The 24,536-nt window shown below is 40.9% G+C and overlaps 1 protein-coding gene across 1 annotated transcript; it reads left to right on the top strand.

Annotated features, from left to right (window-relative positions):
- Positions 1-782: 782 nt before the first annotated feature.
- On the top strand, positions 783-1,906 carry TMEM229A (transmembrane protein 229A). Its single transcript, XM_044244589.1, has one exon. The coding sequence runs from the start codon at positions 783-785 to the stop codon at positions 1,902-1,904; it is 1,122 nt and encodes a 373-aa protein (XP_044100524.1). The 3' UTR covers positions 1,905-1,906.
- The last annotated feature ends 22,630 nt before the right edge of the window (positions 1,907-24,536 follow it).

Genomic DNA, 24,536 nt, shown 5'->3' with positions numbered 1-24,536 from the left:
CAGTTTGGTCTCTGGCCCGGCCTCTGGTTTGTGGCACTAGGCCAGTCGCCTCTGCCAGCCAGGCCCTGGCTCTGGTTCTTCTATACAGGGATTACCCCTCAGCTCGCAATCACACCTGTTAGGTGTTTCTCCTCCGCCCCAACAAACACCTCCCACACCGCGCGGAACCGGGGTGCAGAGCGGGGCGGGGGAAGGGGGGAGAAGGGGGCGGAGAAGCAGGGCCCGGCCTTCGCCAGCGGACCCCCTTGGGACTGGGCTTCGGAGGGTGGGTCGGGAGGGGACCCTGCGAAGGCGGGAGCGGTGGAGAAAGACGGAGAGGGGCATGGGGAGGGCCGGGGAAAGGGGCGTCGCTGCTCGCTTTACGCTTCAAGAGCCCGCCGCCCAGGCGGCGGGGCTGAGCGGCAGAGATGGGGTTTGCAGCAGCCTCTGCACTCTTCTTCGCAGCCCCAGCACCACCACCCCTCGCCGGGCCGCGGCGCCGGTTAGGCCACGCAGAGTGAGCGCGGGCGCCGGCCGGCTGCTCCTCACCCAAGACTGGAGGGCAGGGCGCGGTGGGTCCGCGGCAGGGGGACTCCGCGAGCCGGGCGACCCGCGGTGTCCCGAGCACACCAGCTCCTGCTGCCACCCGGCCGCGGCCGGAACGGAGCTCCCTGCGCGCCCCCCGGGGGCCAGCAGCGACCGGGAGGCGGCGCGGCGCGGCACTCGGCCCCTCGGCCCCGCAGCTCCACGCACCCAGCGGCGGCGGCGGCGCGGGCTCGGGTGCCCGGGCAGCCTCTGAGCCCATGGCGGGCAGCGATGCGGACGGCGAGGGTCGCGCGCGAAGGAGCAGCGCGCCTCGGCGTCCTGGGGAGCCCTGTGGGCCGGGAGGCGAGACTGCGGCCAGCGGCCCAGAGCCGCTGTCCACTGCTGAAGCGCCGGCCGACGGCGCTGCGCTGCCCGCCTGGATGCGCCTCTACTTCTACGGGATGCACGGGATCACCCTGGACGTGCTCCTGTCCTCGGCTCGGCGCTTCGCTAGCAGCCCGGACCTCCGGATGCTGGGCTTCTCCTCGCCCTATCGCTGCCTGCTGCACTCGCTCACCCACTTCGCCCTGGAGAAGGTCTACCTGCAGCAGCGGCGCTGCCCCAGCGCCTTCGTCTTCAATTTTCTCCTCTACCCCTCAGCGCACGTGGCACTGCAGACCCTGGCGGGCCAGGCGCCGCTGCTCGGCCTGCGCCGCGGGCCGGGGGGCGCGGTAGTGCCGGGGACACTGGACCTAGCGCTGCAGTACGTGCTGGCGCTCTACCACTGCCATGTGTTTCTGAACCGCTTCCTGCGCTTGCGGTACCGGCGGCCGCCAGAGCAGCAGCAGCAGCAGCGTTGGCCAGGCGCGCCCCCAGTCCCTCGGGGCGCCGGGACCCCTGTGGTTGCAGGTGGCCCGCGCCACCTACCCCGAGGCGGCAGGGGCGTCGGAGGAGCCCCCAGTCACGGGCTGCCGGGCCTGCTCCGCTTTCTTTTCTTCGGAATGCACGGCTTTTTGGATGAGATCTTCTTCACTTTCTTCTTTAATTTACTGGGGCAGGGAGATGGGGTAACCAGCGGCCACACGTCACTCTGGTCCTTTTTTATGTACGGCAGCTGCAGTTTCGTGGTGGAAAAGCTCTACTTCCATCTCCACTGGAGTCGTGGCTGGAGCACTTGGGAGCGGATACCCATCTACGTGATCTTCATCTATGTTTGGGAGTTGTCTTGGGGTCTGGGACTCCGCATGTGCGGCGCTTGTTCCTGGGACTATTCTCACTATCCGCTCAATTTCATGGGCCTCATCACCCTGATGTATTTACCTGGTTGGATATTCCTTAGTGTGTACCAGGACCTACTTTTCAACGTGTTGTGGCGGGTGCAGTACATACCAACTAACTAACTAAAAAAAAAAAAAAAAAAAAAAAAAAAAAGCCACTCGATTCCCACGAACCGATTCGATTTATTTTTACATGTTAAAATGGAGTGGGTTTTTTAGCCTTTTAATTTTTATACATTTTACTAAACTCTTTCAATATGTTCTATTCGACATTTTAGTTTTTCTGACACTTTGGGACCTATGCATAATACAATATTTTGAAATATTATTTAAAACATAACTCAAAGTACTTGTCAATATTTTAAGACCCCTTATGAACCCAGATAGCAAAACCATTATACCTTAACATCAGGAGCTGTAGTATATTCACTAGGTGGGTGATAACTACTAATCTTTTTTTAAGCAAAGAAGTTATTCAAATTAGAAATTACTGGTCATTGCGAGATTTGGCAAAATTTTCTAATTTAACAATTTGTTTACTTTTTAATACAATTTCATTTTAATTCCCTGCCATATTTACCAATCACTGCTGAAACTCGGTGTCTTGCACTGATAAAAGGACCATTAACAACTCTTAAAGTGCCTCCCTCTAGCACACAGGTGGAAAGAAACTGACAAATGTGAAAATACATCCTGTGGATCGATTTTTAAATAAGAAACCTTTTCTAGCAACTCAGACAGGCAACACTGTGTTAAGATACTTGATCTCCATCCTGGAAATGATTGTTTTTCCAATGTGGATTAGCCTTAAACGCCAAGTGTGTTAACATTGATCAGATCCTGTGTTATCTATAGCTGTAAATTTTGTTCTAAAATGTTTACCTTATATGCCCAAAGGCAAAGCAAAATTATACCACCCTCAATAGTGTTCTAACTCTAAGGACTCTTTCTACATGAAGTTTCAAGGATAGAAGCAGTTCCTTAGAATAAAATGAACCTGAATCTGCATTATACTGGAATTAGGCCTAATTGTATACTGTTATGTGTTTTCAGTGTATTTCTGTCATGGCTCACTTGTAAACATCTTTCTTTTTCCTTCTGGACCCACAGAGTTCTTGGGCCAAACCTGATGTGCTAATGTGCATTATAAATCAATGATATCATTTTGGTGACTCATTATTAATGTCTGGAAGCTCCAAAGTTAAATGAGATGATAAAAAAAACATTTTAAGAAATCTTGTCTAATCAATTAATAATGTCCTTTAAGGTTGTTTGTTGTTTTATTATATTTAGAAAAGGCAAGTAGAATTGAGTATAGCTCAGCCAAGGATGACTAATACTTTCTCAGTTTTCATTACAAAGATAATTAGGAAAATTTAGAGGGTGTACAAATGAATAGTTTCTGCTTCAAATTATTAGCTTGTCTATGCTATGAAAGGGGACTTCTTTCTGTTTTCAAAAAATGCTTGCTGTGGCATTAGAAACGAATATGTCCTTAGGCGATTGTCAGGAATGATTTTGAGAAGGTTGTGAGCTAAATTGTTAGTAATGCAATATAATCAACCCTACTTGTGAGATGGATCAGGTTAAGCTGATTATTAGCTGAGTAGCAACTAATAAAAGTAAGCCAAAGGTTTGTGGAAAGTAAAAGTGTCACTTTATGACACTGGCCATAGGTGAAGGATTTCTGAAAACCCTGGTAAGGAAAAAGGGTAAGTATAGACACAAAGTTAGTCAGATGCTACATAAAATATTTGTAATACAAATGTGACACGTGCGTAGGAATCTGAGTTAAGTTTGGTACTATTCCACACCACATATTCCTGTGAATTAATCAAATCCTTGACTTCTAGAATACCTGCTAAACATACATGTTTGCACTTCCATCGTCCTTCCCGTGCCGCTCCTCCACCCTGCTCACCTGCTCACCGACGTTCTTAGGGTCAGAAATCTGTCAGAAGTGGGAAAGCCTCTTACTTTTTCTTTGTTTGTTTTGCTTTTAATGTTAATCCTATTTTTTTAAAAAAGGTTGCAGTTTCCATTCATTCAAGAAACCATTATTGTGCACCCACTCTTTGCAAGGCATTTGCCTGAAATCTGCAGATACAGCAATGACCCAATACAGACAAAATCTCTGTCCTTGTGAAGCTCAGGTATTAGTGCTCTGATTTATAGCAGGTTATACCTACTTGGAAGGCTACTCTTTCAATACTAGGCAAAGAGAGGCAGTTGCCAGGAGGGTTCTCATCAGGGCTGTCACTGGAATATTAATCTATCATCTCTAAAACAAAAGCCCATTAACAGCCCCTCTGCTAGTTCTACAAAGAATTCATTCATATGTAGTCAGGAAGTGATTATGCTGTCTATTAACTCAGCACCTTGCTGTAGGGCTTCTCATTCTGTTTATTCAATTTCTTAAATGACATTTTGCTGTAACTGAAACTTTAAAGAAAAAAAGGGCAAGAACCATTAGATCAATTTTGTTAATTCACTAGCAGTTCAGATATAGAAGTGCTGAGTCAATATAATAATATTTAAGTAACACCATCTGCCAAAAAATGCTGCTATGTTACATATATAAAATCTGAAGTAAATATATATGTCTCCATGTATATATCTTAAATAATTATATATCATATATATATCTAAAGTAGATACATATAATCTTAAGTAAATATCCATATATATTTTGAAGTAAATACATATAAAATATATATATTTCTTAACTACAAATATATACACACATACATATATATACATACAGAGACACATGAACATATTTATTTAAACCTCTAGCAACCCTCTTTTTACAGATGAAGACAGTGAAATTAAAGCTTGAAGAGGTTGACTTCTAGCTCAAGTCATACAGCTATTGAATATTATGATGTAGGAAAAGATGTTAGGATTCAAAGCCAATGGCCAAGAACGAATTCCTGAGAAATCTTTGGTGCAAAAAGGTGGTTTTATTAAAGCAAGGGGACGGGTCCCCTGGGCAGAAAGAGGTACCCTGGAGTCATAAGGAGTTGGGAGAGGGTTAGGGATAGCTTAAGATAAAGGAATTTTAGAAGCAAGTTTTCCAGGACCTTGAGGGGGCTAGCTATAGTTGGGAAAAGGTCATTAATGACCATCTAATTAAACCTTAGTCATGAGACCCTTCAGATATATTTGTGGGCCATATACTTGGGGGATGATTGCCAACACACATCTTGGGGGGTTTAGAGATAAAGGAATTTTCTAAAGGTATTTTTATATGTTAAGATAGACTTATAGGATCCTGTGGGTTGGGTTAAGGTTGCCTTTTTGCCCTCAGCAAAGTACTAACATTGAGGCAGCTGAGTCCCCAGAGCAATGTCACTCTGCCTGTATCAAGGACTTGTCAGTGGACTTTGGGTAGTAGGGAAATTTAATAATTTTTCTACTGCCTTCATTTCCCACATCATTTAGACTTGAATTCAAGTACACTGTACTCCAGGGTCTGTTCTTAACAGCAACGCTGTCATACCTCTGTCTACTGACATAGTGATTCTTGGATGTTCTGTGGATTTCACCTTATAATTTGTATTACTCTTCCCTTTCAGTATCACAGATGCAAGGGTAGACGTTTAAAAGCCAGGCACTAGGGACGCCTGGGTGGCTCAGTTGGTGAAGCAGCTGCCTTCGGCTCAGGTCATGATCCCAGCGTCCTGGTACGAGTCCCACATCGGGCTCCTTGCTCAGCAGGGAGCCTGCTTCTCCCTCAGCCTCTGCCTGCCATTCTGTCTGCCTGTGCTCGCTCTCTCTCCCTCTCTCTCTGACAAATAAATAAATAAATGAATAAAACTTTAAAAGGCAGGCACTAGGAACAAAAACATTCTATTCCATGGAAAATCACAAGGGAGCTAATACCAGGATCCATAACTGAAAACAGTCTAGCTCTAATCCTTAGATGATAGTCTTTATATTCAAGCAGGGTCTGAAAGGGAGTTCTTCATTTGAACTTTGACAATCTTTTTGATATATGAATAATACAACAAAAGGCATGATAACCTTATATCACAAGCTAGGGAAAATACATACAATTATTGCTACATGTTTAACATAGTACTTGGAATGAGCAACATTGTAAGAGCTAAACAGCCCCAAAATTAAAATTAAATTGTTTACAACAACATTTATTCTGAATTCGATTAAACACCTTAGAGTTAAAGACAGTCTTTACAGAAAATAACGGGGAAAAAGTAACAAGTATGAGTTTTGCTCCATGTTTAGCTTATACACTGAAATTTTCTTATAAAAGTGTTTTAAATTTTAAATCAATTCTATCTGGGCACTGAATCTAGAGAAATATGACCTTTTCAGTTTTTCATGGCAACAATAAACATGAAAGTTTTTAGGTTCTGCAGAGACTCCAATAAGGTTGATAATCCATTTCAATATTTCAGACATTTCAATGACTCACTGTACTTAACTTAGAATATTCTATCAATATTTGACATTTCATGTTTCAACCCAGCAAAACACAGATTAGAAAAGTATGACGTCCTTTGTTGTTTAAGAAATCTTTCTAATCGGTTAATCCTATCCTTCTGAAAAAAAAATTTTTCTATACTGTTTTAAAATAGACTGTTGACGTAATGGACTTGGTTTTGTTTAAGAGAGATGGCAAAGAATTTTGGTAGACTGTTTTGGTTCTTTTTCCACTTCCAAAATACATTTAAAAATCAATATACTTGGAAAGGAAGTTATATTCATGCTACAGACTTGGAGTGACAAATAAATCATTGTATTCTAATATCTGAAAGCATTTTAATAAAATCAATTTTTGTTTATATTAAAAGGCATTGAAAACACTTTATATTTTAAATTAATTTTAAATATACTGTTTCCAGTATATTTTCCAACCTTGCTTATAGAACTAAGCTCCTTTACTGAGGGAAAATAAAAGAAATACTCTTCCCCTCCCTTGATCAAGCACATGCCTCAGTTTATGCTAAAGGGAAAGATGGCAGTAAAAGATTGTTCTGTTGTGTTGCCAGTTTTTTTTTTTCTTTCTATTCTTAGACTTGGTACCAGAGGAACCAACAAAATAGCAATTGTTTGTGCAGACTTCTATTCACTAGAATTGGCCTCATTCTGATTTTTAACATTGAAGCATGAAACCATTACATAGGCAGTGACGTCCAGATACTAGCAACCCAATTATAAATTAACCTGGGATGAGTGTAGAGAATCTTTCCCTAGAGACTTTTTCTCTTAATATACAGGAGAATATAAATTTAGAGACTTTTCCCCTTAATTTGTAAATTCTCTTTGCAGTGATAGTCAATTCTTAGACAGTCTTCACAGAGAAAGAAAGAAAGAAAGAAAGAAAGAAAGAAAGAAAGAAAGAAAGGGAGTGTGGGAGTGAGGGACTAGTCTTTGACATAAGGACTTGATTTTCATCTTTTAATGATTCCATTAGAATCCAAATGTCACATGGACCAACTTTCTCATTTGGAAAAAAATCTTTACCCTGATTAAGGAGAGTCAGGGATTGAAAGAAACCATGAAGGTTAACATCCAGCCTTCCATCCAAGGCAGGAATTTCTGAGAACATCTCTAACAGATGGTTTCTCAAGTCAGCTTGGACTGTTCAGTGCAGTATTAATTATGTCTTTCATGCAAAGACTGAATGAGGGGAAAGCTGTCAGCAGCTGAACTGACAAACCCTACTGTCTATCAGTGAAAGAAGAAGGCTTTTCAAAGTTTTCAAGAGCTAATATATATCATTCATCCTATCGTGTAGTGCAAGGAAAATTTTAGGAAACTTTCCTTGTCACTAAAAAAACAACAACAACAAAAACCAGTTCATTCTTGTTATCATGATACATATGGTCTTTCATCTTTTCAAATGATGCTTTATTTACTGAGTCTAAGCAGCAAGGCTCTGAGGACTTTGAGAGTAATTTGACATTTCTTCAGAAAAATAGGAAACAAGAAGCATTGGATCACCACAGTGTCAGGATGGCTGGACCCTGGAAGACCCTTTGGTTGCTGCTCAGGTCTACCTACAGAATGTCAACTGGGGGACTTTCCTGGTAGCTTCCTCTGGCAGACCTGAACAGCAGCATTAAGAAAGGACTTGAGGGCACCTGGGTGGGTCGGTTGGTTAAGCATCTGCCTTCAGCTCAAGTCATGATCCCAAGGGTCCTGGGATCATCAAGTCCCACATTGGGCTCCATCCTCAGTGGGGAGTCTGCTTCTCCCTCTCCCTCTCCCTCTGCCACTTCCCCTTGCTCCTGAGTGTAGTCTCTCTCACTTTCTCTCTCTATCAGATATATAAATCTTGAAAGAAAGGAAGAAGGAAAGGAATTGAGAGGCCACAGTTATCACAGAAGCCGATAGCTAGCCAGGAAGACGAAAGATGCCACAGATCAACTCTCCCAATCAAAAAAAGAGAATTACATAGAAAAAAGAGAACTAGCCCCACTTTTGATGGGATTCCAACAGGCATTTATATCACATTGGAGATAATAACCTATTATTAATATCCATGATGAAAATAAGATTAGTCTCACAGGATCACAGATTCAGAACTTTAAATATTTGAAAAATAGTTGTTGGAGAAAAACAGTATAGAGGGGAATATGCAGAAAGTTTACATCACATCATTTTGATTTCCAATAACTTTAAGGAACTAAGGCGAAATTAAATATGCTTTTGTACATTTCTGAAGGAGAACTATTTTAGTCTTAACCTTTTATTAGAAACAATGCATGGACAGGAAGATAAAATTAAAAAAAGAGTTCCTTGGAGTCCATGAAAGTAGGTTCTTAAATCCCAAATACTTAAAAGCAAGCATTTAACAAAATTTACCATTGTACTTACTTGTAATGATGAAATTTTCAACAATCAAAACAGAAACAAAAGAATAATGAAGGCAGAAATAGAAGATATGGTGGAAGGGTTAGTATTCAATAACTTTAGAGAACCCATGGATTATTTTTCTATAGCTAAAATAATTCAGATTATGAATGTTATTCTAAGCCTTTATATCATGTAAGATTTGAATTGCAAAGGAAATGTTAAGTTCCTGAAATATTGTATACCCTACGTTTGGTGGGGTACCAAAATGTACACAAAATTATGTTAATATTTATTCAACAAAATTTCTGAGTAATTTTTTCCATGTGTAATGATGTTACTGAACATGCTATAAAAGTTTTAATAATGTGCCTTTGAAATGTCTACAAAATGCACAGGTAAAGAGTACACAGCTTACTAAAATCTAAAATCATGGTCGTTCAGGGGTGCCCAGCTGGTTCAGCCAGTAGAGTTTGTGACTCTTCATTTTGGGGTTGTTTAAGTTTGAGCCCCATGTTGGGTGTAGAGATGACTTTAAAAAAATGAAGATCTTAAAAAAAAAAATAAGTAAAATCATGGAACTTTAGAACTTGAGGAGAGAACTAAAGATCATCTAATTCAACTCACAGACAACAGAATAATAGGTGTACTTCCACTCTTCTTGATCACATCCAATGAGGGAGATTATGGCACTTACTCTGCTCTCCCAGGCCAACCCATTTCTTTGTTCTGTTGTTTGAATTGCTAGAAAGTTCTTAACGGTAAAACACATCGGTAATTTTCACACATTTTCCCAAGTTTTCACACATAGAAAGAAGACCAAAGGTTCGAAGAAAGTTTCCAAGTGTGTCTTAATTGTTTTACTCCAGGTGAAATATCCAAGATCTTTCAGCAATAGCTAATAAAGTATGCAACTGGGAAATTATTACCTACTATGATCAGGGAACTTTATTTCTGCAAATGGGAACAACATTAAGCACTGTTAGCTTTTTTAGTAGCTCAGACCAATTAATTGTTCCTTTCTTGTTGTTTTTAAAGATTGATTTATTTTTGAGAGAGAGAGTACACTTGGGAGGTAGGGGGAGAGGGAGAGGGAGAGATAGTCTTAAGCAGACTCTGGGCTGAGCATAGAGCCAGACTCAAGGCTGTTTTTCAAGACCCTGACGTCACAACCTGAACTGAAACCAAGAGTCCGATGTTCAACTGACTGTGCCAACCAGGCACCCCCCACTTTATTATTTCAGTTGAATTTTCATTTCTTTCAATACTCTAAGTCTCTTCCCCATAAACTTCCATTGAGCTGGTGATCCCTTTGTGCACCTGCACATTTGTGTAAAAATAAGTGGCACGGGTCTGTGCTATTCCCATACTCCATGAGTTGGCTTGAAGGTGAGAGAGAGAGAGAAATGTAGGCAAATAGAGTGAAGAACAGAAAATCTGCCATTGAATTCACTTTTCATTTCCTTCATTCCTCTGATTTTCCTGCTCTTGTTTTGAGAGCAGGCATATGTCATTCTCCACATTTAGCAAGGAACCTAGCACAGAGCAGGTACTCAAATTTTGTTGGTGGTGGTGATGAACTTATCTGAATTCTCATATCAGACAATTCAGTAGTGGAAACAGGAATTAGGAATGTGCCATATGGCTGCATGGGATTTCAGTAGGACATTAATTTATGGAACACACAGAAGACTCATCATGTGCTTAGATAAAAGGTGGGAATTGCTTAATCTTTCCTCTTCCTCCCTCTTCTGTTCAGCAATCTTTTTTGTCATGTGCAGCACTCAGGTGGTTCTCTGTAAGAGACATTTTTGTAATTTTTTTTTCAGTGTTCCAAGATTCATTGTTTATGCACCACACCCAGTGCTCCATGCAATATGTACCCTCCCTAGTACCCACCACCAGGCTCACCCAACCACCACCACCCCCCGCAACTTCCCTCCAAAACCCTCAGTTTGTTTCTCAGAGTCCACAGTCTCTCGTGGTTTATCTCCCCCTCTGATATCCCCCAACTCACTCCTCCTCTCCAACTCTCAATATCCTCTGTGTTATTCCTTATGCTCCACAAATAAGTGAAACCATATGATAATTGACTCTCTGCTTGACTTATTTCACTCAGCATAATCTTCTCCAGTCCCATCCATGTTGATACAGAAGTTAGGTATTCATCCTTTCTGATAGAGGCATAATACTCCTTTGTATATATGGACCATATATTCTCTATCCATTCATCTGTTGAAGGGCATCTTGGTTCTTTCCACAGTTTGGCGACTGTGGCCTTTGGTGCTATGAACATTGGCATACAGATGGCCCATCTTTTCACTACATCTGTATCTTTGGGGTAAATACCTAGTAGTGCAAACCCCTAGTAGGGTTATAGGGTAGCTCTATTTGTAATTTCTTAAGGAATCTCCACACTGTTTTTCAAAGTGGCTGCACCAACTTGCATTCCCACCAACAGTGTAAGAGGGTTCCCCTTCTTCACATCCTCTCCAACACATGTTGTTTACTGTCTTGTTAGTTTTGGTCATTCTAACTGATATAAAGTGGTATCTCAATGTAGTTTTGATTCTAATCTCCCTCATGGCTAATGATGACGAACATTTTTTTATGTGTCTGTTAGCCATTTGTCTCTCTTCTTTGGAAGAGTGTCTGTTCATGTCTGCTGCACATTTCTTTTTCTTTTTTCTTTTTTTTTTTTTTTTAGATTTTATTTATTTGACAGAGAGAGATCACAAGTAGGCAGAGGCAGGCAGAGAGAGAGAGAGAGAGAGGAGGAGGCGGGCTCCCCGCTGAGCAGAAAGCCCGATGTGGGGCTTGATCCCAGAACCCTGGGATCATGACCTGAGCCGAAGGCAGAGGCTTTAACCTACTGAGCCACCCAGGTGCCCCATGCTGCGCATTTCTTGATTGGATTATTTGTTCTTTGGGTGTTGAGTTTGATAAATTCCTTATAGATTTTGGATATTAGCCCTTTATCTGATATGTCATTTGTGAATATCTTCTCCCATTCTGTCAGTTGTCTTTTGGTTTTGTTGACTGTTTCCTTTGCTGTGCAAAAGCTTTTGATCTTATTGAAGTCCCTAGTTCATTTTTGCTCTTGCTTCCCTGGCCTTTGGCAATGTTTCTAGGAAGAAGTTGCTATGGCTGAGGTTGAAAAGGTTGCTGTCTGTGTTCTCCTCAAGGATTTTGATGGATTCCTGTCTTACATTTCTGTCTTACATTTTTAGTTTACTTTTGTGTATAGTATAAGAAAGTGGTCCAGTTTCTTTCTTCTGCATGCAGCTGTCCAATTTTCCCAACACCATTTGTTGAAGAGACTGTCTTTTTTCCCATTGGACATTATTTCCTGCCTGCCTTTTTTTTTGTACAGAAAAATTTATCCTCACTTTTTGTTACAACACTGTAAGACAGTCTGTAACATTATTAAATTTTAATCCTAAATTTTTTCAGGTTGCAAATCTACAATATGATGAAATAGGAGGGAAAGATATTTTCATCTACATTTTGGCAATTAGGTATATACATTTTTATATATTTTTCTTTTATTTTTTCAGTTTTCCAAGATTCATTGTTTATGCACCACACCCAGTGCTCCATTCAGTACGTTTCCTCCTTAATATCCACCACCAGACCTTCCAACCCCCCTCCCCTCCAAAACCCTCAGTTTGTTTCTCAGGGTTCACAGTCTCTCATGGTTTGTCACCCCCTCCATTTTCCCCCAACTCACTTCTCTTCTCCTTCATCTAATGTCTTCTGTGTTATTCCTTATGCTCCACAAGTAAGTGAAACCATATGATGGTCTTTCTGCTTTGTCGAAGATTAGTTGACCATGGAGTTGAGGGTCCATTTCTGGGCTCTCTACCCTGTTCCATTGATCTATGTGTCTGTTTTTGTGGCACATAAACCTTTTGTAAGAAGTATCTTTTTTTTTTTTTTTAACGATTTTATTTATTTATTTGACAGACAAAGATCACAGGTAGGCAGAGAGGCAGGCAGAAAGTGAGAGGCAAGCAGGCTCCCCGCTGAGCAGAGAGCCCAATGTGGGGCTCAATCCCAGGACCCTGAGATTATGACCTGAGCCAAAGGCAGAGGCTTTAACCCACTGAGCTACCCAGGTGCCCCAGAATTATCTTTTAAATACAATGAGATAGCAGTTTTTCACAGGAAGCCTAATTCTTAGTAGTAAAGGAAGGAACAAGCCAATTCCAGCTTAAGCATTAGCAAGTTGTTGATTTTGGATTAGTTACTTCCTTTTCTGACTTTGTTTCCCCAACTGTGAAAGGCCAATTTTTGAGAAGACTAGAGAAAGTAAACAAAAGTCAGCTAGTGCAGTGCTTGTCATAAGAATGGGAGGCACTTAGAGATCATTACTTAAAATTTGTAAGCTCTTCAGAGAACCCAATACCCTTTGAAATATGAATTTTAAAAAACTGACATGCACATGAAATAGTTGGCAATATACATATTACTACATGACAGTTCCCTAAAGACTGACTTACTCAGTTTGCAGCTTATTGATTCCTCTTGATTTTAATTGTTTTTTACTGATGATCCTTTGGTTTTGCCAATTTTTGAATAAAAAATAAGAATAAAATTCAAAATTCATTATATTTAGAAAATTGCTGCTAGTGGCAGGTGGTAAACATTTATGTTTTACTATCTGTGTATCTGATCACTTCTTGCTGTATTTCCAACTCCAGATATTATTGGCAGATTGTATTAGTCAGGGTTCTTCAGAGAAACAGAACCAATAGGAGATACATATCTATAGGTAGACAAATGTAGTGATAGATAGATGTAGAAATAGAGTTACACAGCAAGAAAGAGATTTATTATAAGGAAATGGCTTACACAGTTTTGGATTCTGACAAGTCCTGAGAACTGCAGGCTGAGTCTACAAGCTGGAGACCCAGGAGAGTAAGTGGTGCAGGTTCTAGTCTGAGCCCAAAGGCCTAAGAACAGTGAGAACCAATAGCGTAGCTTCAGTTCAAGACTGCCAGTGTTAAGACCCAGGATGAACCGATGCTTCAGTTGGACTCTGAAGACGGGAAAATACCAATATACCAGCTAGAAGGCAGTGAGGCAGGAAGGATTTCCTCTTATTCAGAGAAGTTCAGTCTTTTTGTTCTATTCACGCCTTCAGCTAATTGGATGAGGCCCACCCACATGAGGAAGAACAATCTGCTTCACCTCATTTATTGATTTAGATATTAAACTTGGGATACCTAGGTGGCTCAGTCAGTTAAGCATCTGCCTTCAGCTCAGGTCATGATCCCAAGGTCCTGGGATCAAGTCCCACATTGGGGTCCTTGCTCTACGGGGAGACTGCTTTTCCTTCTCCCTTTTCCTGCTGCTCCCCCTCCTTGTACGTGCTCGCGCTGTCTGACAAATAAATATATCTCTTTAAAAAAATAGAAAATTAAAAATAAATAAATAGTAAACTCATCCAGAAATATCCTCACCAAAGTACTCAGAATATTTGTTGAAATATTCAAGCATCCTTGGCTCAGTCAAGTTAACACATACAATTAGCCACCATACAGATCAAAGCATTTGAACCAAAAGATTAAAAATGAGCATAAGGAAAATTGGGGAGAGTTCATTCATTCACCTGTTCAATAAATATCTAAATGTGTACTGTGTGTTAAAAAGCAAATAAGATATAGATAATTCTTTTTCTCATGGAGCAAAGGATACGGATTTTAAAACCAAAGTTTATGCTGGAGAAAGATGCTATTGCAGGAAATAATGGGCCAGCCACCTAGACTGGAGACCATGGTGGCGAAATTCTAGAAAGAGGGTCCCGGATGTTCAAAGTCCTGGCAAGAGGGAATATCAGAACACTGGGTAACTCAGAGCCCTTGGAGTCAGAATTAGGAGAGTAGCAGAGGGATGATTGAGAGCTAAACCCAGAAAGGTAGGCAAAAGGCAGATCTTGAAGCCTTGTGGACACATTAGAGGAGGGGGACCATTTCCTAAGGGTGTTGACAAGTTACAAGGGTTTGAGCAGACAAAGGACTGATCCATTTGGCATTCTTGAAAGAAAACTGAAAGAAGACAAGATGAGAGAAAAAGCCAGTTTTGAGGCTGTGATACAAAGTAAAGTGAGAGATAGGAGCACCTGGGTGGCTCAGTTGGTTAAGCCTTTGGCTCCTGGTTTCAGCTCGGGTCCTGATCTCCTGGTAGGGGAAGGTCAGGAGATCAAGCCCCACATGAGGCTCTGTACTCAGCAGGGAGTCTGCCTCCCCTCTCTGTTGCCCCTTCCCCGTCTCCCCTCCCCACCCATGCACTGTTTCTCTCTCTCTCTCAAATAAATAAATAAATCCTTTTTTTAAAAAGTGGCTATAAAGTAGAGGGAAAATACTGCCCTATAGGCAAAGGGGGGAAAGAGGTCAAGGAAGAATTTTTTATCTTCTGAATTGGGAGATGTGTGCATATATAATGTTGCTGGGAAGGAGCCAGTACAGAAGTTGAAGGTACAAAAGAGGAAGGGATAGAAGGTCTTTGGCTAAAGCCTGATTCAAAATAATTGATAACTACTAACCTTGATGAGAGCTCACTGTTTGTTTTTGAAGCATGTCATGTATCCGTTTAATTCCCAGAGCAGCCTGATCATGGGTACTGTAATTGTCCCCACTTTTACGTATCCACATTTTATATACTGACACACTGGGGAGTTAACCCTCTTGCCCATAGCCACAAGTGGTAGAGCCAGGACTTGGACCCAGGCAGTCCGGATCCCAAGCTGCGTTCTCTAAACACCTACACAGTCAAGTGGAGGAAAACAGAAAGGGGACAAATAGAGAAGGGAAAAGAACCCGTGCTGCCCCATTTATGCAATAATAAGGAACCTAGAGAAAGCATCTGAAACCAGTTCTATGCAAAGAGAATCTAGATGCATATCTGTTGACTAACTTTTCTGTTTTTGATTCAATTATGGATTCATCCATTCATTCAGTAAAGATTTATTGAGTATCTACTATGTAACAGGCACTGAGAATGCTTTGGGATTAAAAAATGGACAAATCTGAGGGCGCCCACGTGGCTCAGTCAGTTAAGCATCTGCCTTTGGCTTGTGTCATGATCCCAAGGTCCTAGGATTGAGCCCCACATGGTGCTTCCTGCTCAGCAAAGAGTCTGCGTCTCCCTCTCTAATTTACTCCCTGCTCATGCTCTCTCTCTCTCTCTCCTCCTCTTTCTCTCAAATAAATGGATAAAAGATCTTTAAAAAAGAAAACAATAAGAGCAAGTCTGACAGGGACCTTACCCTTGATACCTTTGATACCCTACCTTATTGTATTAGTCAGCTCAGGCTGCCGTAACAAAATACCACAGACTGGGTGGCTTAAGTAACAGAAATTTATTTTTAGTTCTGGAGGCTAGAAGTCCAAGATAAGGGTATAGCAGGACCGGTTTCTAGTGAAAGCTCTCCTCCTGGCTTGCAGATGGCCGCCTTTTCACTGTGTCCTCACATGGCCGAGGGACAGCAGGTCTCCAGTGTCTCTTCTTATAAAGACACTAATCCTGTCAAGGTCAGGGTCCTAGGAAGGGTCAAGGAAGAATTTTTTATCTTCTGAATTGGGAGATGTGTGCATATATAATGTTGCTGGGAAGGAACCAGTACAGAGGTTGAAGGTACAAAAGAGGAAGGGATAGAAGGTCTTTGGCTAAAGACCAGTCAAACTTAATTACCTCCATAAAGGTCCTATCTCCAGATACTTTCGCATTGGTGGTTAGTGTTTCAATATATTAATTTGGGGGGGATAAAATGCAGTCCATAGCATATGTTCTCCCTTAATTGCCACAGTGACCTTGTATGGTGGTGGTTATTATTTATTATTATTATTAATACACAGTTCATAGATGAAGTCACTGAAACCCATCTGCTGCACAGCTAGTAAGGGACAGGAATGAGACCACATTTCAGTATTCTTTTTAGGCAACATATCAGCCTCTCAGAAAGTCCAGGGCAGTATTATTAATCCAGGGGGAAAGACTCTAGAAAAGAAGGAGCATCCTTGTAGTTTTATCCATCTCTAGTTACATAAACCAATCATCATTGGTTTTTATTCTCTCTAGAGATAAGTTCTATTTTGTCCATGTCTAATTTTACCCTTTCTTAGTATTTATACACAGATTTCTAAGTGAGCCCCTCCCCATTTTCATTTTTTTTTTTCCCGCAGAGTCTGTTTGTTACCCAGAAAATTAGCTCTCTGGAAACATCTGATTGCAGACACTGTGTCTCCAGGACTCTCTACAAGCTGACACAGAGGCTTTAAAGGGCAGCTATACTCAGAGCCAGTTCGCTTAATTTCATACAATATATTTTGGGATTAAGGTTTAAAATAGTTGGCCAGTGACATTCAAGAGTACAAAATCAATTTTCAATGTATTATAACTTTTACTGGGTAATCACACTTCCATTAAGTTTATAGGGTGTTTATTTCCATTTCAGAGACATGAATTCCTAATATTATTTCTAGATGATCTATAAATAACTCTAGATATGCTTGCCAGCGCGTTGCTTTGCTTTTGATGGCATAAGATGGAAAACAAATAACAAAGTATTCCATTTTCTTAGCCAAAGGAAAGAATTCTTTTTTTTAATCCAGAAAATTGTGTATTACTTTGGAAGCTACATGCAAATCAGGTCATTTAGACACAATATCAAAAGGAAAGGTGGTCTCCTAGGGAACTGTTTGCAGTTTAAATGTTTGGTATGTTCCTTCTTCAATTAAAGCGCAGTACAGTAAAGGGACACATCCCTTGAGTCACCCCTGGTGTTAGAAGTCATTAGCTTTCCCAAAACCCTAGAAACAGTCTGAGTGAAAACTTTTTGTTGAGGCAGGTAAAATCTTGGAGGGTAAATAAATTTCAGATTTTAAGATTCACCATACAAATCACATTTGGGCGGTAATATGTTTAATTTAATGCTAAGGAATTCTATCAAGGGTCAACTTGCTGCCCCCAAATGATTTAAGGAAGTCAGTGGAAACTTTAGAATGAAAAGGTCAGTGATTGAAGTTAGCTATTCCAAATGGCCTTTCTACAAAAACACTTTCTTTTCCAATACCAAACTTTCTTGAATAGGCCCATTCACTAAACTAAATAAATGTTGATAAATAATTTGATAGTCAGCTTAACTTTACACCAGTACGATCCAATAGAACATTTGTTTTGCTTTGTGTTTTGGCCTCTCACAAAATACACTTGGGAAAAGGTTGCCCTAAATGTATCAGCTAACATTCAGCCTATGCCATGACTCACTCTGATCTTACTGTTGGTAACTCTACAACAAAAGCACTCCTTTCCCCAGGATTTAAATGTATTTTTAAAAGTTCCTCAAAATTTAAGAGTAGTTTGGAGTTCCTTTTTGGATACCTTATATGCAGTCAGGAACCCAGAATTTCCTCTGAAATGATTATATCTATTAACTTCTCTCCATTCTCTCAGCCTCCAGAGCAAAGAGAAACGGCTCTAACAGTCTCATGCTTTATCTCCCTACCCCAGTTTCTGTACAGCTCAATGTCTAAACTAATCTTAGAGGACACTAGCAGAAGCCACATCTTCCCATCGTATGTATACCTTATACCGGCAACGTACTTTCAGCAAAGCAGCATCATCCACTGTTTTAAATTAAGAGTTTATTTTTATGTTATTGCTTTACGATTTACTTTATGTTAATATACAGACGCGTTTCCATCTTGTATTTGTGTAGAGCTACAAATACAAAAAGTTTCATCCTTGTTTTTGTTTATTCATTATTTAATATCCATGATAATTTTTTTTGTGTCTTTCATGGAAATTTCTGGAAGTATCTTTCATGTAAATGCCAGAAACACACTTGGGCAATTTCTGGCTTTCATATACTGTTTTGTGGAAGACCTTGGTACTTAAAATTGTGGCTTTATCTAAACAAAACTTTCAAACAGGAGTTTCGGATGGAGATTCAGCTGCATGTCCGACCTTCGCTGAGCACTAGAGAAGCTCGTCTTCACACCACTGCATTTCTTACGCTCCTTATGAATTGGGACGGGTGGGGCGGGGCAGATAGGAAAATAAAGAATAAAGGAATGAAAAAAATAAAATATAAGCTTGACATTAAAGCAAAATCCTCTGTATCCACTTATAGTAAATCTCTTAGGAGATCACATTTTGAAATTCAAATATAAGATTTTGTGTATTAGAAGGAAATAAGTCTAAGTACAAATTTCACTTATCAATGGAAGGAAATCAAGGGAAGATATAAAGAAAGCCCATCATTATTCAGAAACAATAGGATGTTCTCCGCACACGGATGGTGCTTTTTAAGAGTCCCATGATCTGTTAATCTCTTTCTTTTTAGAAACTTTCCTCCACTGCCCCTTCCTCCCTGGTAGGTACTGTCTGTGGAATTCATTCAGCTAGATGTGGTACTAAACACTTGGGCTTCACCGTGATCAGTTACTATTTGATTAATGAATGACCCTCTCCTCTGGGACCAGTCCCATGGGAAAAAAATCAGGTTTAAATTAATCTTATCTTTTTGTATTCAATCTACCTTGAATTCTTTCTTTATTGACCAAATACATGGTGATATAAAATTTTCACGGGAAGATTAAATAGGTAAATTTTAAGTTGAGGTATGTAACTGTGTAAACTGATACTTCAATTCACTTCCTTTTAAAAACTGGCTTCAAGGGGTGCCTGGGTGGCTCAGTGGGTTAAGGCCCCTGCCTTCAGCTCAGGTCATGATTCCAGGGTCCTGGGATCGAGCCCCACGAGCCCCACATAGGGCTCTTTGCTCAGCGGGGAGCCTGCTTCCTCTTTCCTCTCTGCCTGCCTCTCTGCCTACTCGTGATCTCTGTCAAATAAATAAATAAAATCTTTAAAAAAAAAAAAAAACTGGCTTCAAATTAGAAAGGAAGATTTGGCTGTGGTTTATCAGGGATGAAAAATTATTCCCTAAACCACACCAACCAAGGCATTAGCCTTTGCTGTGTGTTTTTTCTATTGTATATGAGACAGTTTCTCCTTTCTCCCGGTTTTCCCCTCCACCCATAGGCCACATCTCAATTCCAATACCAGGAGACACTTTTTTTTTTTTTTTAAAGATTTTATTTATTTACTTGAGAGAGAGAGCATGAGAAGGGGGAGGGCCAGAAGGAAAAACAGACACCCTAATGAGCGGGGAGCCTGACCCAGGACTCAATCCTGGAACTCTGGAATCATGACCTGAGCCAAAAGTAGTCACTTAACCTACTGAGCCACCCAGGTGCCCCCAGGAGGCACTTCTTAATAGATATTTTTAAGTACATTTTTACTTATTGGGGTTAGGTTTTAAAAAAAAAACCCTGCATAAGTGAAACATTTTTTATCTCAAAATTCCACACCTTAAAGACTTCCTTTAAAGTCTGACTGGAATTACACTGTACTTCCAAGTTCACTGATGAGAGTAGGTGTTAAGTACCCTTTTCTATAACCACAAGGAAATAGGTAGCTACATCCTTCACAGACAAATTCTGTTCTTAATCAAGCATGTGGGTCGACACTTAGCTGGGGTGAGAGATGGAAATCCTAGACACTCTTTCAGAGGTGGAAAGTCAGGGACTCAAGGTAGGAGCGGCTGCAGGGTGAGACTGGAAAAGGGGACAGGCTCTTTAGAGATGTGTCTTCTATGACAGGGTGGATTTATCCGGTGGATATTGGGCATTAATTGAAACAGGAGAGTGAACTGTCTGTAAGCAGATACAGATTTTAGAGGGATTAGTCTGATCAGCAGGGCGGGAGTGGTAAATGACAGAGAAACCAGAAGGTCACTGTGATAATCCAGGTAATGAAGGTCTGAGTAAGGCTGTGGCAGAATGGACAAGACAAAGTTATTTGAAAAGTAGGTTCTGGAGATTAACCGGATGGGGGCAGGGATGGGATTGAAGGGGCTGGGATGCCAAAATTTTTAGTCTTAAGCCTGTGCCAGATGAAACCCAACTCATTCTCCTCCTTCTATTTTTCTCTCTTTCTCTTTATGACATACATTTTATTAGTTTCAGCCATAGAACATAATGATTAAATATTTGTATATATTGCAAAGTGATCACCACAGTAAGCCTGGTTAACATCTGTCTTCATATGTAGTTAACATCCTGTGATGAGGACTTTTAAGGTTTAGTCTCTTAGCAGCTTTGAAGAGTGCAATACAGTATTACCAACTGTAGTCCCCATGCTGCACCTTATATCCCCATGACTTTCTTTATATTTTTGTCTTAAAATGTAGCAGTGTCAGACTGACACCACTTGTAACAGCTCCCCTGTGATTTTAATGTGTTCTGTCTAAAACAGGTAGCTCACCTAATTTCTTTTTCTTGTTTTAATTTTAATATCCATTCATTTTGCCTGATGCTGGCTTGCTTCCTCTTTTAAAGTGCTTTATATATATGGTGTGATACTTAAAGGCCAAAGGTGCCTAACAGCTTTGTAAGGTAGTGCTTCAGGGTGGGATGAACTCGGAGAAGCACCTCAAAGTATCATTGAATGGAAACGGACTCGTCTTGGGCCATCACAGACCTGCTCCCGGGAGGGGCACTGACACGCCCAGGGGTCTTTCCTTGGCCCACTCCCCAGAAAGTGCAGCTGTCAAAAAATACTTTCATTAGCACAACAGTCCTAATATTTTCACACCAATTGAGAGGCACAAAGCAACTACTGACAATTGTAAATTAAATGGCTTTATCAGTAATCTCAACGCAGCACAGGTCTGGGCAACTTCAGTCTGTTCCCAGGAAGAAATACCAGAAATGAAAGACTGGTGCTGACAAGTTCCAGGACCTGGGCGCAGCAGATAATCTTGAAGCACAATTTCCAACCAGGGTACACTGTTTGCTCCCCATCCTCTGTCCTCTCTTATCCTCCCTGAGGCTGCTGTAGGCTGGGTTTTAGAGTGTGTATTTTTAGGAGGAGAGGTAAGACAGCCCTCCTGATGGCAGCTTGCAAGAAAGCACTATGAGCAGAGCTATGTTTTAAGGACAGTTCTCTGGGAGGGCACAGGTCTAATGGCTGTGAATCCTCCATTGGGTCCCTCTTTTTCTACCCCCGAAAGTATGTGTATGATCTGGTTCTAAGCCTATTTACAGACCAACCCATTCTATAATTTACTGACCTACATGGGAGTTCTAACGAGGGAAAGTCCTGGTACCTGACCCATTTCCACATAGTCTAAACAAAAAGTGAAAAATCTGTTTAGCCATAGGCTGTAGCTGTACCAATAAGAAAGAAGGAAGGATTTAATAGTAGAATCTCTCTGACTGGATTTATGGTTTATATAAAAACACTTTGTTTTTCTACTTGTCTTTCTTACCTGTTTTCTCAGAGTTGAAAGATATCCACATTAAAACAAATACAGCATCATAGAAAAATAACATTATTATAATACTACCTGATAAATGATGAATATAAACATAATACATAGATATATTAATAACTTTCTTGTATTAGTCTGGGGCTCTTTTGATTACTTTGCATGGTACATTAAGTGATTTCTACAGTTGAGCTCTTTTACATTTTTTAATAGACAAGCATATCTTAAGGTAATTTGCTTAGCATTTTCAAACAGAAATTTGCAAGTCTTAAGTCTTTTAGAAATGTCCTTGCCCTTGCTTTCTTTTTGAATATTTATCATTCAGTGGCTCATAAGGAATGGTTATATTAGCACATTATAGTAGCATATTTTAAAAATATGGTGTTATAAATTTGTAGGGTATGGTTATGGTTAACTCTGGGAATATTAACTAGGGATAAAATTGATTTGTGTATTTTCGTCCTTCAAATATTAATGCAGTCTAAGAGCAAGATACTTTAGTGCTCTACTTTAAAGTTCAAATAAGTTCAGTTTCATTGTTTATAACATTTTATTTTCAAATGGATATGTGCATTTATATGGCACAACATTTAAAAACTACAAAAGAGAGCAAGAAAGCAAATAAAATCAGATGGAAGTATTTTGATACATTTAATACTGCACTGCAGTTTGATTTTAATGCTTATATATTTTCTATAATAATTCATGGTAAAGGGGCACCTGGGTGGCTCAGTATTGAGCATCTGTCTTCAGCTCTGGTCGTGATCCCGTAGTCCTGGGATCAGCCCTGAGTTGGGCTCCCTTCCCAGCAGGAAGCCTGTTTCTCCCTCTCCCACTCCCCCTGCTTGTGTTCCCTCTCTCTCTGTATCTCTCTCTGTCAAATAAATAAATAAAATCTTTAAAAAAAAAAAAAAAGAGAGAGAGAGAGAGAGTTCGTGGTAAAAACTAAGGAAATTGCTTTGAGTCTAGCAAAAAAGCAACTAATTGAGACATCTCAAGGTAACTGATTTATGTATTTTAATCATTAGATTTTTTTGAAGATTTATTTATTTATTTTATACAGAGGTTTGGAGTGGGAAGGAGCAGAGGGAGAGGGAGAGAGACTAACTCAGGCAGACTCCCCACTGACCCACAAGATCACAACCTGAACTGAAGCCAAGAGTGTAGCACCCAACTGACAATGCCACCCAGGTGCCCCAATCACTAGATATGTTGATAAGAGTTTCTTGTCATTTATATATATTACTAGTTTGTCAAGGTGCTAGATACAACTTCTGTTGATTAATATTTGCTATCCTCCACCCTACCCCACACCCGTGGGTGTACTGAACTTTCCTGACCCTTGAATTTGGGTTTGGCTGGGTGACTTGCTTTGATCCATGGGAGATTAGGAGGATGTGGTAATCAGAGACCAGAAAGCACTTGCACAGTTGAGTTTGTTTTCCTGTACTTTTGCCATCCCAAAGAGAACATGCCTGGGCCAGCTCATATATTAATGGAGCCCATCTGCCTGTGATGAGCTGTCCCAGCCAAGCCCAGCCAACCCCAGACACGTGAGAAACAATACATGATTGCTTCTTGAGGCACTGAGTTTTGGGGTGGTTGGTGAAACACCATTACTTTGTCAGTGGGTAATGTAGAGGCCACTTTTAGGCAACCAGCTTGAACAACGTCAGTCTGAGTAAGGTAGAAGTCCCACAGCAACGACCGAGCTTCAAGCAAACATGGTCATTAAGTGACACACCCGGAAATAGCCTCAGACCTAACTGACTAATTACAACCAGGCACAGTTCCTAAGATTACCAAAAAAGGGAAAATTCCACACCTTCCCATCCTCTCTCACTCTGCCCTATAAATGTGGCCCCTCGCCCCCACACCCTCTACACCCTCCACACCCTCCACCCTCCACACCCCTGCCTCATCGCAGTCTGTCTTTTACTGTCCTGCCCGTTTCTCCCTTGCCATGTATTCAGTACACTTCTCTTTCACTCTGCCTTAGGTGATTACTTTCACCACTGGAGGAACTGGCCTCCACCCAGTAAGGAGGGCCCCACAGGTCATCAGTGCAGACACCAGCAAGAAATTCAAGGGACAAGGGCCTACCTGGGTTTGAGTTCCAGCTTTGCCATAGATTCCTGTGTGACCTTGGCACATTTAACCTCTTTGAACCCGTTTTGCAGCCTTTTCCAACTTGGAACATAAAGACAGAGGACTCTGGGGATGCCTGGGTGGCTCAGTCGGTTAAGCCACTGCCTTTGGCTCAGGTCATGATCCCAGCGTCCTGGGATCGAGTTGCACATCGAGCTCCTTGCTCAGCAGGGAGCCTGCTTCTCTCTCCGCCTCTGTCTGCCACTCTGCTTGCTTGTGCGCCCTCGCTCTTGCTCTCGCTCTCTCTGACAAATAAATAAATAGATAAAATCTTTTAAAAAAAAAAGAAAAAGAAGGCTTCAGAAAAGCATCTTCTCCAGGAGAAAAAGAACTTTGTACTAATTGGCAAGTTTGACAATGTGGAGATTATATCGAGAGACTAATTGAGGATGTAGGAGGATTTAATGGTAGTTACACAGAAAAGTATGTAAACGAAAAGAAAAATGAGT

This window comes from Neovison vison, chromosome 4, assembly GCF_020171115.1.
Source record: "Neovison vison isolate M4711 chromosome 4, ASM_NN_V1, whole genome shotgun sequence".
In the NCBI taxonomy this organism is placed as follows: domain Eukaryota; kingdom Metazoa; phylum Chordata; class Mammalia; order Carnivora; family Mustelidae; genus Neogale; species Neogale vison.
Note: the sequence above shows the minus strand (reverse complement) of the source record. Positions and strands in the feature narration are given on the sequence as shown.

Bases quoted from the DNA above. Each gene is read 5' to 3' on its own strand.
- TMEM229A (XM_044244589.1), top strand. From the start codon at position 783: ATGGCGGGCAGCGATGCGGACGGCGAGGGTCGCGCGCGAAGGAGCAGC.